Source organism: Heterodontus francisci, chromosome 27 (genome assembly GCF_036365525.1).
Source record: "Heterodontus francisci isolate sHetFra1 chromosome 27, sHetFra1.hap1, whole genome shotgun sequence".
Classification (NCBI taxonomy): Eukaryota; Metazoa; Chordata; class Chondrichthyes; order Heterodontiformes; family Heterodontidae; genus Heterodontus; species Heterodontus francisci.
Genome location: NC_090397.1, coordinates 21,489,708 through 21,505,474, shown reverse-complemented (window position 1 = coordinate 21,505,474; position 15,767 = coordinate 21,489,708). Strand labels below are relative to the sequence as shown.

General features: G+C 41.5%; 1 protein-coding gene across 5 annotated transcripts in view; it reads left to right on the top strand.

Annotated features, from left to right (window-relative positions):
- Positions 1-15,767, top strand: part of ptpro (protein tyrosine phosphatase receptor type O) — a 178,655-nt gene that overhangs the window by 101,471 nt on the left and 61,417 nt on the right. For 4 of the 5 annotated variants that reach the window (XM_068058984.1, XM_068058985.1, XM_068058986.1 and 1 more), the window contains 4 exons: positions 4,254-4,450; positions 8,707-8,827; positions 10,848-11,041; positions 12,733-12,844. In XM_068058984.1, the coding sequence (XP_067915085.1) occupies positions 4,254-4,450; positions 8,707-8,827; positions 10,848-11,041; positions 12,733-12,844 (624 nt within the window). Of the gene's footprint in view, positions 1-500; positions 768-4,253; positions 4,451-8,706; positions 8,828-10,847; positions 11,042-12,732; positions 12,845-15,767 lie in introns of those variants that run through there. The other variant, XM_068058988.1, reaches the window with a different exon arrangement.

The following is a 15,767-nucleotide window of genomic DNA, read 5'->3' as shown; positions in this document are numbered from 1 at the left end:
TGGTTGAAATGGAGCAGTTCATGAGGGAACAATACATTTCAGATCCCACAATGACTTAAATGGTTGTTTGCTCTTCTCAATACCAAAGGACCTGCATTTACAAGACATTTGTACTTGATTTCCTAGAGAATTCAACAGATTTATCGTAACCTTCCCCCCCCCCCTGCTAAAAGCCACCTTCCTTTTTTCCTTCTCTATCTGTTTCTTGTGTGTGCATGTGAGCAAATGTGTGAGTAGACTCGGTTGTGACAATTTCGGGATAAGGCGTATTGATCAATAAACAATTGATTTTTCTGTTTTTTAAAACGTACAAGAAAACCAGTCGCTGTCTGTTTATTTGAAAAATAAAAGACCAAAGGGCTAAACTCCAAAACAAATACACTTGATGCGGTCAGATGGGCAGTTAAACAGTGAGAACCACCCACGTCACACCACGTGGTCGTAACCTCTGGGTACGGTGTCATGAGATAATGCACCAACAGTCAGAGCCATGTTTGACAAAGAAGTAATTGCCAGCACCTGCCTGCTCAATGGAACCTTATCAAACCTTTGAGGGGCCTGGAGAGGATGTACAGATAAACAAGGAGAAAAGTGTCACACCAACCCCCTTCTCCTGCCATGACCCTAGTGCTGGGCACCCCAGGTGGATGGCTAGTAAAAGCAAAACACTGCAGATGCTGGAAATCTGAAATAGAAACAAGAAATGCTCGAAACACTCAGCAGGTCTGGCAGCATCTGTGGAGAGAGAAGCAGTGTTAACGTTTCAGGTCAGTGACCCTTCTTCAGAATGGCTGGCTAGTAATCTGCACGCAACAGTTGTAAAGTGGAGACTATCTGCCTCATGGCTTTTCCCAGTTTCCCTGGCTGTTAAACTCCAGTAAGTGTGTACCGAAGGACTTAATGCGATCAATCAGTGTACATAAGACAAAGTTTAGTACACCTCCCTTGTGCTTTATTTTTCTTTCATTCTTTAGCACTCTTGCTCACACTTACATGTTTAGGAAGATGTTAGCAGAGATCTGGTCAACCCGAACAAGATCCTTTATGCTTGGCCACATCTTTCCAGGGTCAGGACTTTGCAAATTGGCGAGCATGGTGTTTCTAGTGGCAGTACTCATTTCACACTGAACGTCGAACTGCACTGTCCAAGGTGTTCCCCATATTAAGTGTACCCGCCACTTTGTGTAATGAATATGGTGAAAAGGCTAACTTCCTTGGGATGTTGGTGAGCAGCCTTTACATTGGGGCTACACCTCCTCCGGATGAAAAGTAACCATGTCTACAAAGATTGATACACTTATCTTGGCACTTCTGATGCCAATGCCGTGGCACCTCCTACAGCAGCACCTTCAAGAAATGATCAGTCTTGCTCACCAAAAGTCAAGTTTTGCACTTACTACAGTCTCACCTGACTCCATTTCTCAACCCTCTGCCCCCAGCTCCCCCCATACTCTGGCTCTGGAGATGGTGTGGCATTCAGCATAGGCAGAACCCTCTATACCATCCTTATGGAGGAGGAGGAACAACAGCGCATGGATTGGATAGGAGAATAAGGCAGCATGGCAGAAGAGAGCTGCCCACCAAAATGGTACCCTCCACAGGATGTGACAGGCAGCAGAGGTTTTTCAAGGACTTCTCAGAGGAGCTCAATAACCCAAGTGTGTGATTGTCCAAGGCGGCCATTGCACTTCTGTGCAACCTTCTTCAGAAAGATCTTCAGCCTCGCTGCACTGTCAGAACAGGCTCTGTTTGTTGCTATGAAAGTGACCACTGCCCTGAACTCTCTTTATACCAGATCCTTTCAGGGTGCCACAGGGGATCGGTGCAACATCAACTACGAAGCAGTTAGGGTGAGCAATGAAGAAAGGAACAGTGCACTTTGGACCTGACCTTGTCTGCTCTGGTTAAGCCATTTTTGTGCAGTCCTCGGTGTGAGGGAGTTGCTAAAGTGCCAGGCCCACCTCTGCCTAGGAGGCCATGGCTCATCTCCCTGGATGGCTTGCTGCCTGGAAAACCCAGAAGTCCATCAGTCAGTGTCTCCTGTTGTACACCTCTTCCAGGAGGGCTTGCAGGTTTTCAGCCCCCTGCCTCCTCCACCAGCAAGATACTGGCTCTGGCAAGAGGCACTTAAGATGAGGATGAGAGATATCAAGTTCATAAAATGCAATGGTGTCGAGGAATGAATATCTGCAGCAATCCCTTGCAATCCCCAAGTGCTTTAATGAAGACTGCAGGCCTTACAGAGGCTGTGCCACTGCTGCCCTGAAATTTTCTGGGGCCTAAACTGTTTACTGCACTTTCAGAATATGATTAAACCAGAATTTGCTGCACTTCATATACAAATGAACTTGCCCAATAAACTTGCATGTGACTCTTTTTGAGGATGAATGGACAGTGAGGAAATTTAGCGCAGGTTGCATATATCTCCTCCCAGTTACTACACTTCAGAATAATGCCAAGATACTGAGCTTCCCCTTTAATGGCAAACAGCAGCCCTTTAAATGCTTCTGGCTCACCCAGAGGCATGCAGGCCCCTCGCTCCCTCTGCTCATTTCCAACACATAGTGAACAGTTGCAAATGGAGATGAAGAACTTGTCCTTATAAGATTCAGTGAGGACAGCCTCCCCATCCTGCTAGTATAGGTGCCCAACATCACAAGGTAGAATAGCCCCATTTTTCCGACCTAACTGGCGTGTACAACCAAAAGCTCCTCGAGCCGAAACAGATCGTTGAGGTTACAATAACCAAGCTTGGCTGTGCCTAACAATGATGTCTTACTTTGCCTCCTTTCCCTTTTTTATAATAAAATTTGGTGTCTGACATTGTAGGCCTTAGCCCTTTATCTATGTTTCTTAAAGGAAATACTTCTTCAGCCAACGTGAGTCTCATTTCCTTTGATTTTGTCACAGAGACCTGCAGCTTGTAAAAATGATCCTTTGAGTATGACCTTGCATTCCTATGGGAAAGTGGGACCTTTTCCTGATGATGATTCTCCTGGCTGGAATTGAAAGAGTGGGCAGCTGCTTTAAAGCTACTGAGGCCCATGAAGCCTAATTACAACCTCCACCCATGTGTAACAGTCTACTCATTCAACCCTAAGTGTGGGGGCTGATGGGGTGTTTTCTCGACGAGTAAGACCTACTAATTATAAGTACAATAGGAATGCTCAAACAGCTTGAACTGTTGATTTTCATTAAATGAGTCAGCATTGAATTTGTAGGTTTTTGATTGAGAGAAGTAGGAGAGAAGAGATGAATAGGAAAACATTAAGTAATGGAACACTCAGTTACTGTAACCTCAACCATCTGTTGGTTGTCTTAAAACCATATCCTTTTCCTTTAAATTGAATTTTGCAATATGGAAACACGACATCATATGAGGATCTGGCAGGTCAGCAGTCTAATTTTTCAATGATGCCACCACAATATAGGGAAGCCCAAATTTTCTTTTGAATTCCTGTCTTGCAAAAAAAAATCTGTTCTCACTTGCCAGCTTTTTACTTTTGCTCTTTTTTTCTCCTTCCCTTTCTCTTTTTGTTTCTTCCCCTTTCTTTTTCCATTTATCTTACATTTTCTTCTCGATTGCTATCCCTCTTTCTTTCACCTATGCTTTATCTCATTTTCGTGGGTTTGAGACTCCGTGACAGGTTTTTAGAAGTGAAAATATTCATACACTGGTCATATTTTTGTAATGTCCGCTTGGTATCAGCAACAGCTTGGGTTGTGGGTTCAAGACCAATTACCACTTGAGCACATAATCTGAGATGACACTTCAGGGCACTACAGAGGGTGCTGCATTGTCAGTGGTCTGGTCTTTCATTGTGATCTTAAACCAAGGCCTTATGTGCATGCTCGAGTGGATGGAAAAAGAGGTGTTTGGTGTGTTTTGGTGTCTGAACCAAAATCACCAAAAACAGATTATTTAGTTGTACATTTACTGCGTGCAAATTGTCTGCCGTATTTGCCTACGTAACACTGACTGCACTTTAAAGTAATTCATTTGAATATGTTTTTGAGTATCCAGAGGACGTACTAAGGTACTATAGAAATTTAAGTTTATTTGCTTTTTTATTTGCCAGTTATGCTTGTGACTTTCAGGCTGGTTCAATTCTGCCCAAACATTTGATTCACCGTTATAGAAACATAGAGCATTTATGGCATAGAAGGAGATCCTTCGGCTATGTTCTCCTCAAGTCAAAAGCTGAATTGTTTTTCTTGGAAGAATATTTGACTTAATTTTTTTTTTTTGGTAGGTCCTTCTGGGAATTGGTTTAAGGAGGTCACTGAAAGCCCTCAGAACGTTGCCGTGAAGGTGCTGAATTCTATCAGCGCACTCGTGTCCTGGACCCACTCGCAAGAAAATAACTATGACAGTATTGTGTCGGTCGTGTCGCTGTCTTGTCAAAAGCAATTAGAGGGCCGAAGAATTGAATCCCTTTATTGCTCCAAGGTATTGACTTGTGTTAACTACAGAAAGTACATTAAATAAAATGAAATTTTATGCGTGAAAATGCTTATTGACTAAAGAATTTTGGATTCTGTATCTGCTCGCTTTTAGTTTTCCATGCACGATATCTCATTTCCTCATTATGGATGCAAGTGGTAAAGATATTCTCAGGATTCTTCCAATATCGCTCTGTGTTCACTAAAATGTGTGTGTACCCTAATTTTTCCCTCCAATTTGCCCTTTCCTTCCTCTTCTCTGTGACAAGATGTTACATTTATATTTTGCATCTTTTCAACTGAGATCAAGACTTCTGGCCAAGAGCTTACCACTCCACAACATGGTTGGTGCAGTAATGTACTGGGCTTTGTGGAATCTGGTTTATAAATCTATGCTGAAAATAATTGCATATATGTACTGGACTGGTCCTGAGTGAGTCCTGGTAACCATATGACTATTAATGTATTAGCAGTTATATGATTCACTGGGACCAGTCAGATGGGTGAAAACAGGTTTATGATATGCTTTACATGGAATTCAACTATATGAAAAAGATTGCCCAGGTCAGAGTTCAGGGATAGTCCCACAAATCCCATGTAAACGTACAGTTGTACATGGCTTTTAGTCATGAAGACTGAGATTTGGGCTGAATGTGTTCCCCAACAGTAGTCCAGCCCTAAAAATAGGCCAGTCTTCTCTCCTGGTGTCAGGACCCAGCTCCTGCTCACACTGTTCACTGTGCCATGTGAAGAGGAAATAGAAAATTCTTTGACAACTTAACAGCAGCTTATGAATGGAGAGGGCGATGAATGAAGGCAAAATTAGCAATAAATAATCAATGTATTAAAAAAAGTGTGTGCTGCAAGTTGTTGTGGTAAAACTACTTTTAAGTTGTCCTTTTTTAAAAGTCTTAGACAGTCTCCAAAATTTCGGATATACCTTCTGACTTTCAGCTCATCACTCTATCTGGAGGAGAGGAGGGGATTTCATTTCTCTGTGAGCAACCTTCAAGGATTCAATTACTATTTATTTACTATGCATCTTTTATTCTTTGCATGTTGTCTCTGACTGTTCTCTTGATATAATGGTAATGAAATAGTGTTTTACTGTAATGCAAGGAAGAAGATGCTGCCAAAATCATAGTGAAAAAGTTGAGTTGAGACCCTGGATGGGCTAAAAATTGATAAAGAGGAGGTATTAGAAAGGCTGGCTGTACTTAAGTTGATACGTCACCAGGACCAGATCAGATCCATTCGAGGATACTGAGGGAAGTAAGGGTGGAAATTGCAGAGTCACTGGCCATATTCTTTGAATCCTCTTTAGATACAGGGGTGGTGCCAGAGGACTGGAGAATTACAAATGTTACACCTGTGTTCTAAAAGGGGTGCTTAATGATAAACCCAGCATCAACAGGCCAGTCAGTTTAACCTCAGTAGTGGGAAAGCTTTGAGAAACAATAATCCAGAACAAAATTAACAGTCACTTGGACAAATATGGATTAATTAAGGAAAGCCAGCACAGATTTGTTAAGGACAAATAGTGTTTAACTAATTTGATTGAGTTTTTCAATGAAGTAACAGAGACGTTTGATGAGGGTAATGTGATTGATGTTATATACATGGACTTCCAAAAGGCATTTTATAAAATGCCACATAACAGGCACAAAATACCACATAACATAAAAGTTGAAGCCCATGGAATAAATGGACTGTGGTGGCATGGATATGAAATAGGAAACAGAGAGTAGTGGTGAATGCTTGTTTTTCGGACTGGAGGAAGATATATAGTGGGGTTCCCCAGAGGTCAGTATTAGGACCACTGCTTTTCTTGATCTATATTTGCTATATATTATAATAGTTGTAAAGAGCTTGGAACTAATTAGCTAGAAACTAACTGTCATGTATAAGTGTGTTCCAGGGGCCACATTTCACTGCCGCACTGGAGTCATGTGACGCGTAACACAACGCTGCTCTAGTGAGTCCTTTCCAGGCAGCATGGAAGCTGAATGAAATAAAAAAAGAGCTCCAGTATTTTTAAGCCTAAAGTGTGATTATTTCTAACTTATGGGAACCAGAAGACATAACAATATTAATGACCTGGACTTGGGTGTTCAGGGCACAATTTCAAAATCTACAGATGACACAAAACTTGGCAGTATTGTGAACTGTGAGGATGATAGTGATAGACCTCAAGAGGACATAGACAGGCAGATGGAATGGGGGGAGATAGCAGATGAAATTTAACTCAGAGAAGTGTGAGGTGATACATTTTGGTAGGAAGAACAAGGAGAGGCAATATAAAATAAAGGATACAATTCTAAAGGGGGTGCAGGAGCAGAGGGACCTGGGGGTATCTATGCACAAATCATTGAAGGTAGCAAAGCAGGTTGACAAAGTGGTTAATAAGGCATATGAGATCCTGGGCTTTATAAATAGAGCCATAGAGTACAAAAGCAACAAAGTTATGGTGAATCTTTATAAAACACTGGTTCAGCCTCAGCTGGAGTATTGTGTCCAATTCTGGGCACTACACGTTCGCAAGGACGTGAAGTCATTGGAGAGGGTGCAGAAAAGATTCACGAGAATGGTTCCAGGGATGAGAACCTTCAGTTACAAGGGTAGATTGGTGAAGCTGAGACTGTTCTCTTTAGAGAAGAGAAGGTTGAGAGGAGATTTGATAAAGGTGTTCAGAATCATGAGGGGTCTGGACAGTGTAGAACTGTTCCTATTGGCTGAAGATCGAGAACCAGAGGACACCGATTTAAGGTGATTGGCAAAAGAACCAGAGACAACATGAGGAAAAACTTCTTTACACAGCGAGTGGTTAGGATCTGGAATGCACTACCTGAGAGTGTGGTGGAGGCAGATTCAATTGTGGCTTTCAAAAGTGAAAAGATTTGCAGGGCTATGGGGAAATGGCCGAAAAATGGGACTAGCTGAGTAGCACTTACGGAGAATCGGCATTGACACAATGGGCTGGATGTTCCCTTTCTGTGCTGTAACCATTCTATGATTCTATGTTTAGCCTTAGTTGCGGTGCTTTTTTCCTCTCTTTGCATCTCTGATCATCTTTTTAACATGATTCTGGAATATTTTTATTCATCCCAGTGGCTCTCTTCTGCTTTCTCTTTGAAGGATTTGTACACACATGTTTTCTCTTTATTTTTTTTTTACATTTGTTTACTGCTCTATTTAGGGTCATATTTGTTGAGTCTAAAAGCTTGTTGGCTTTGGGAATATATTTCTCCTGCATGCTCAGCATTATACCTTTAAAGGCATTGAATGATAGGAGTACCTGATCTCCCTACTGCAGCACTGTTACTATCCACGAGTGCAAATCCTTCATGCTCAAAACTAGAGAAATAAATTCGGGGCTTTGCATTAAATAATGAATGAAATGACGATTGCTCCATTATGTTTATTTTTTGCTTGCATCTGGTGGTGTAAGCAGAATTACCTATTGTAGACTACATATGTCTTACTGGCTACTGCTTTATAAAGTATATTTTTGCACAGTCACATTAATGTGCTGCATCATTAAAAAGCTCATTGCTTACCTGTAAAATAAATCATTAGCCATATAACACGGGGATCAAGTGTTGCTACTAAATATATGTTCCTGCTTTTCCCACAGTACTTCCAGTCAGATCAAATAATTGATCTCTGCATTAGACTTTAATCTATTCACTGGTTCACTGACTAAGCACTAATGGATACATGCCATTTAATATTATGCGCAAAGCAATGTTCATTGTTTTCAGTGTGTTTCTTATAATTCTAATTTACAATATCCAGACATTTGCCAAAATCATTTTTCAAGGTGCTGTTTGAAAATAGACTTGTGTAATTTGAATGATGGAAAGAAGTCCTCTGAGCTCATGTGCTAATGACAAATGGCACTGAGTTGGAATATAATAATGCAGTTTCCAATACAGAAAGGGAACTAACAATGGGATTTCCAGTACTGACTAGTGTATATATGTGTGCGTGTATATATATATTTTTATCCTTCTATACACATATAAATATACTACAAGATTAAATACTAATGCACTGTAAATGAATCGATCTGCATGAATAAAATAAACACAATCTGACTATAGTTCTGTGATGTATACAAAGGAAAGATACATGATATCTGAGCAGTGACTGGACAGTAATTATTTTGGAGGGGTTAGGATTGAGGAAATTAGCAAATGTGTTTCTGTATATCTCAAAATAGAAAAATAGACATTACTTACATTAATCGCTTTGTTTTATCAGGTAAATCTGAGCAGTAACATCATTGAAAATCTGATGCCTGGGGCATATTACCAGGTTGTGGTCTACTTGAAAAATGGGCCTGCTGTTGGTCCTCCTTCTCTCCCGCTTACATTTGGCTTGAGTAAGTATTGTTATGGTCAGTGAGGAGAGGCTGTAGGGCTTTCCTCTTTTTCCTCTTATAGTTAGACCACAACAGGTTTATTTTTATTCTATTTTTTTAGAGATACAGCACTGAAACAGGCCCTTCGGCCCACCGAGTCTGTGCCGACCAACAACCACCCATTTATACTAACCCTACAGTAATCCCATGTGCCCTACCACCTACCTACACTAGGGACAATTTATAACAGCCAATTTACCTATCACCTACTGCAGGGAAAACACCAGCTTAAAACTACAGATGGGGAGGGGCTTGTCACTTGACAGTCACTCAGTGATTCACACATAGCAGTTCGCAATATTTCTCTGCTTGCTTAATTCTTTCTTAAAGTGGATGTATTGGCTATTTCAGTGGGTGTTTGATTACTTACTTGCTATGATCATAACAAGAACCAATCAGACAGGTTTTCTTGAGTTAACAAAGAAAGAGGTTTATTGTACCTAAAACCAAACTAGTAAAATAATAAACAACACTCCAACTTTCACTGTCACACACACACTAGAGGTTTACACACACACAAATACGTTAGAGTGGGGAAAGGTAGATTGGTTGAGTTAGACTCCATAAAAAGGGTATACAGTCTGTGGAGATTGGTGATTCGGCTGGCTTCTAGCTGAATTCAGTGGTCCTGAGGCTTTTAGTCTAAAGAAGTAGATAACTGGTTCAGTAAGTCTCTTGGAGATAGCGATGCAGATGATTTCCTCCAACAGGGTTTCGTATTGTAGCCGGAGTATGCAAAGGTGGTCAGTCAACAGGCAGGATTTGAAAGCTTTCAAGCTGGAATGGAGAGAGAGAGAGAGAGACCCACACTTAAGATCTGCTCATGTCAGAGTCCAGTTGTTTCTCCTCTACTGCAGAGAAAACACCAGCTTAAAACTACAGATGGGGAGGGGCTTGTCACTTGACAGTCACTCAGTGATTCACACACAGCAGTTAGCAATATTTCTCTGCTTGCTTAAAAGGACAGGTAGTTCCTTTAAACTTCCTGGGTCTTGGTTCTTGCTGGGAAATGCACAGACATTTTGTCTCCCTCCTCACAGTCCTTTGCAATGTAGCATACAGTGTAGAAAACTAGGTGATCATCTTAAGTTGCCAGCAGTCATCCTGTTTTAAATGTTCTTTTTAAATTTTTTCCAAAAAAATCATAAATTCAGATCTCCAATCAGTGGGCCAAAGAAAATTATCACTCAACAAAACACATTGGCGTAACAGTATTCAGGAATCTGCAAACATTACCTCCAAAAATCTCTCAATCAATCTTAGCATGATTAAAAGTGGAGTCTTCTACTTCCAAAAGTCATATGATTTAATATCCTTTTAGCTATTTTTATCAATAAAGTTTTATTTAATATTGAACTGCAAACTGCAAGGGGGAGAAGTATCAAATGTAAAATCTTGTGCTAATATCCAACCCAACATCAGCAACAGAAATCATGTCACACAGCGTTCCAGTGGGAGCCCAGTTATATCCTGCGTCTTCATTCCATGTAGCGTCTTTCACGACCGCAGGATGTTCCAAAGTGTTTCACAGCCAATTAAGTATTTTTGAAGTATGGTCACTGATGTAAAGTAACCTAATAAACAGAACAATGAAGAATGGAGTTTCTGCCCTGTCCCTTATCTCATAGATTCCATGGACCCAGAAGGGTACTGCATCTTGAACTAATGTGTGGGAGGATCCGACAACTGAGAATCTCCGCATCGAAGACCTTTGTTGTGTCCCACACTAGGAACATGGCCTCGCTCAAGGGACTGTTAATTGAAGAATTCATGCTCCAGTTTTGTGGCTCCATCTTTCGTCTAACAAACGTCTATTCAGATGCTAATGAAGTTGTGTGTTTCCAGGCTTGATTTATTTTATTCAAGTCAGTTATCTATGGTCTCTGCTGGTTAATATGGAACTGAGGTTAATATTACTTCTCATAGAAGCCTCCCTAATGGTGGACAGACTCCTAATTTCAAATCTATTTTTCCTCCTCAGACCCATCAGGAGTGAAGAACCTGATTTTATACCCTTTGGGCCCCACAGCAGTAGTGTTGAGCTGGAGCAGACCTTACTCTGTGGTGTTTAAAAAGTATGTTGTGGAAATGTACCATCATGATCCAGTGAATCGAAACTCAAAATGGAAAACCATTCAAGATATTCCATTCACAATTGCCTTAACAACCTCAATGGTAATTCACCACAATGATTACATTTTGGAGGTCTTGGATTCATCAAGATAGATTTTCATCTTCATCAGTGATTAGGCAGTTAGCCCACTCTTTATCGAACCCGTCTGTTTGTCATCCCATTGAAATCAATGGTTTGAAAATCGGGCAGGGTCTGTAAAGGTCAGATGATTTGCTCTGTCGGTCACCGCCCAGAGGTTACATTTTTGTCTTCACATTGTCACATATCACTCTTTATGTTCTCAAGAGTGCATTGACTTTCCCAGATGCTCAGATAAATTGGTAGCCTGTCCAGGGATTGAACCGAGAATCCTCTTTGTTTTCATTGAGTTTGCTGGTTTCTTCTGTTGCCTTTAATTGATACTTCTTGTTTTCAGAAGGTGACAGAATCAATACTACACTTGACTATAACTTAAGCATTAGGTAACAAACAAAATTATAGACAGTAAAAGGAGATTGTAGTAATGACACAGTATGGATTTCGAAGTAATTATTAAGTTCAGCTATCTCCTTGAATAAATAAAAAATCATAAGTAGTTGGTACTGCTGCACTAAACTACTTCATAACAGTCCTTTTCCTTCTCTTGCCCTCCACAGGAGCCATCTGGCATGACTGTCATTCTCTTTGAATTGCAGATAAACTGAGAAATATTTTTCCAACAAATGACCAGGAACAAACAAATTTAAATAATTGTCCATTTTATTTTTTTAAACTGTCAATCAAACACATATGTGAACAAATCTCAAAAAAATGTTTGTATTTGAATTGAATGATTTGCTCCCCCTCCTCCCCACTCTTGTCTGAGATTAAGCTGGGAACTTAACTTTTTCACCTGCCAGAAGCAGGTGGAGGGGGGTGGGGGGGGTGGTGCGCTTTAGCACATGGGAAACTTAAAAGACAGAGTTTCCTCGCACACCATGGAGTTTTAACTCCACGGTGTGTGTGTGAACTCGCTGACAGGTTGGAAGTCAGCCTGATTGGCGGGCTTGGCTTCCAGTTGAACAGGGAACACTGAAGAAGAGGCCACACAAGCAGGTAAACCCAAGCCCCGACCTGGTTGCAGGCGGTTGGTGTCCGATCCCAGGAGAGGGCCAGAGGCCTGAGGGATTGGGGTCAGTGTTGGGGGAAAGGGTCTGAGGCACCATGGGGAAGGTTGGGGTTGGTGGCTGTTTGATTGTGGGGGATTAACAAGGCAGGTCCACTGGAGATAGCAAGTAAGTGGAAAGGTACTTAGCTCCTGGATCTAACAGTGCTAGTCTCCCTGTAGCTGTCCAGAGTAGTCCAAATTAAGGGGAAATTCAATGAGGGAGGTAAATGATCCTATGATCAAGGAAAGATGAAGTGCATTTCATCTCGAGTCCAAATGACTTACAGCAGAGCTTTAGAATGCCAGTCTATGAGGTCACTGCATGTTTAAAACAGTCTTTCAATTACTGTCTCTTCAAAGCATCTCCAGTGATATCTTGATATCCAATTGGCTGAGTCTCATAGCAAAATTTCTTGCATTCAGTATTATAACCCTTAATAGTCACACTTTTATCGTTAGATTTTCTTTTGAAAGCGTATATACCACAGTAGGTCACATTTTAACTGTGTTATGAAAAATTATCATTTTTTAAGAAGACTTTTCGCTGTGGGGTTTGCTGTTTCCTCCTAATTCTCAGTGAAATTTACTGCTGTGTTTCATTGTCAGACTGTGACCAACCTGCAACCAGCCTCACGCTACGAGTTCCGTGTTACTATGGTGTCCTGGGGAGAGCCTGAAAACAGCTGCTGTGACAGATCTTTAACAAGCTATATAACAGGTGAACTCTGTGTGTTATTGTAGCCTCTTAAAGCAGAGCAGGGTTGTCCAATGCTGTTGTATGCATACTCATCCATTTACTTTGCCTTTCTGTACATCCACTGGACACAAAGTGGAAAATGCTTCCAATGTTTTAAGATGAACATCTTATTAGATTCATATCTGGATTGTACTTACATTTTCCCACAATTTACATTGTGTTTTGTAACTTTGATTTAGACATGTTCGAGTGGTTTCTTTGGCAATTACTGATTGAAATAACTTGTTTATCTATTATCTTTCATGTCCCTGGAACATCTCAAAGCACTTCATATCCAATGGATTTGCTTTGAGGGGCAGGCAGTTTTATTTTCTTAGCAAATCTGGCAGTTGTGCATAGCAAGGTCCCACAAATAGAAAATGCATGAGTGACCAGTTCATCTGTTTTTGGTGGCATCTGCTACAAACTAAAATTATGAGTGATGACCTGAAGTAACGGAGTTGGTGTAATATTCTTATTTGTTTGTAGTTCCAAGCATCAGAGAGTGTTAGCTGGAATGTTATAGAATCACCCTTTAAGAGCTGCCATAATATATATGCCATGTTTTTGATCATCTCCCCTTTATTTCGGCCTCATATCCCTCAATATACCATGTTTTTACACTTACAGCACAGGTCAATGGAAGGTGCACTTTCCTTTTTCACACACTCTTGCTCTCTTACCTACAGAAAATATGCATCTAATTTAAATATTAATACTAATACACAGGACAGTATTTAGTTAGTTAGTTAGAGATACAGCACTGAAACAGGCCCTTCGGCCCACCGAATCCGTGCCGACCATCAACCACCCATTTATACTAATCTTACACTAATTCCATATCCCTACCACATCCCCACCTGTCCCTATTTTTCCCTACCACCTACCTATACTAGGGGCAATTTATAATGGCCAATTTACCTATCAGCCTGCAAGTCTTTTGGCATGTGGGAGGAAACCGGAGCATCCGGAGGAAACCCACACAGACACAGGGAGAACTTGCAAACTCCACACAGGCACTACCCAGAATTGAACCCGGGTCACTTGAGCTGTGAGGCTGCGGTGCTAACCACTGCACATTTAGAGGTTCACTGCACATCCACTTGTGTTACCCATCTCTTTACATTATTCTCATTGCCTTTTGTGGCAGATGATTTCTCTTGCAGCTTGAGATTTAAAGCGGAACCTCATGTCTGACTATTCACCTGGGGGAAATCTATGTTGTGCTCCTCTGCTGCTGCTGCTCCATTCCACCTGAGTGTTACCAGGTCCATGGCTACACCCTGGCCTGGACAGGCAGGTGTTCCATAGCCCTGTGCCAACATTCCATGATCATAGTAATTAGAGTCATAGTCATAGAATTATACAGCACAGAAACAGGCCCTTCAGCCCATCATGTCTATGCCGGCCATCAAGTACCTAACTATTCTAATCCCATTTTCCAGCACATGGCCCTTGTATGCTATGGCGTTTCAAGTGTTCATCTAAATACTTCTTAAATGTTGTGAGGGTTCCTGCATCTACCACCATTTCAGGCAGTGTATTCCAGATTCCAGCCACCCTCTGGGTGAAAAAATTTTTTTTCCCTCAAATCCCCTCTAAACCTCCTGCCCCTTACCTTAAATCTATGCCCCCCTGGTTATTGACCCTTCCGCTAAGGGAAAAAGTTTCTTCCTATCTAACCTGTCCATGCCCCTCATAATTTTGTATACCTCAATCATCTCCCCCCTCATCCTTCTCTGTTCTAAGGAAAACAACCCTAGCCTTTTCAGTCTCTCTTCATAGCTGAAACGCTCCAGCCCAGGCAACATCCTGGTGAATCGCCTCTGCACCCTCTCCAGTGCAATCACATCCTTCCTATAGTGTGGTGACCAGAACTGTACACAGTACTCCAGCTGTGACCTAACTAGCATTTTATACAGCACCATCATAATCTCCCTGCTCTTATATTCTATGCCTCGGCTAATAAAGGCAAGTATCCCATATGCCTCCCTAACCACCTTATCTATCTGTGCTGCTGCCTTCAGTGATCCATGGACAAGTACACCAAGGTCCCTCTGACCTTCTGTACTTCCTAGGTCCTACCATCCATTGTATATTCCCGTGCCTTGTTAGTCCTCCCAAAATGCATCACCTCACACTTCTCAGGATTAAATTCCATTTGCCACAGCTCCGCCCATCTTACCAGCCAATCTATATCATCCTGTAATCTAAGGCTTTCCTCCTCACTTTTTACGACACCATCAATTTTCGTGTCATCTGCGAACTTACTTATCATGCCTCCTATATTCACGTCTAAATCATTAATGTACACTACAAACAGCAAGGGTCCCAGCACCGATCCCTGTGGCACACCACTGGTCACAGGCTTCACTCGCAAAAACAACCCTCGACCATTACCCTCTGTTTCCTGCCACCAAGCCAATTTTGGATCCAATTTGCCGAATTGCCCTGGATCCCATGGGCTCTAACCTTCTAAACCAGTCGCCCATGCGGGACCTTATCAAAAGCCTTACTGAAGTCCATGTAGACTACATCAACTGCTTTACCCTCATCTACACATCTAGTCACCTCCTTGAAAAATTCAGTCAAGTTAGTTAGACACGATCTCCCCCTGACAAAGCCTTGTTGCCTATCCCTAATTATTTCCTGCCTCTCCAAGTGGAGATTAATCCTGTCCCTCAGAATTTTTTCCAATAGTTTCCCAACCACTGATGTTAGACTCACCAGCCTGTAATTACTGGGTCTATCCCAGCTACCCTTCTTGAATAATGGTAGCACATTCATTGTCCTCCAGTCCTCTGGCACCTCTCCCATGGTCAGAGAGGATTTGAAAATTTCAAATCACCTCCCTTGCCTCACATAACAGCCTGAGATACATCTCATCTGGGCCTGGGGATTTATC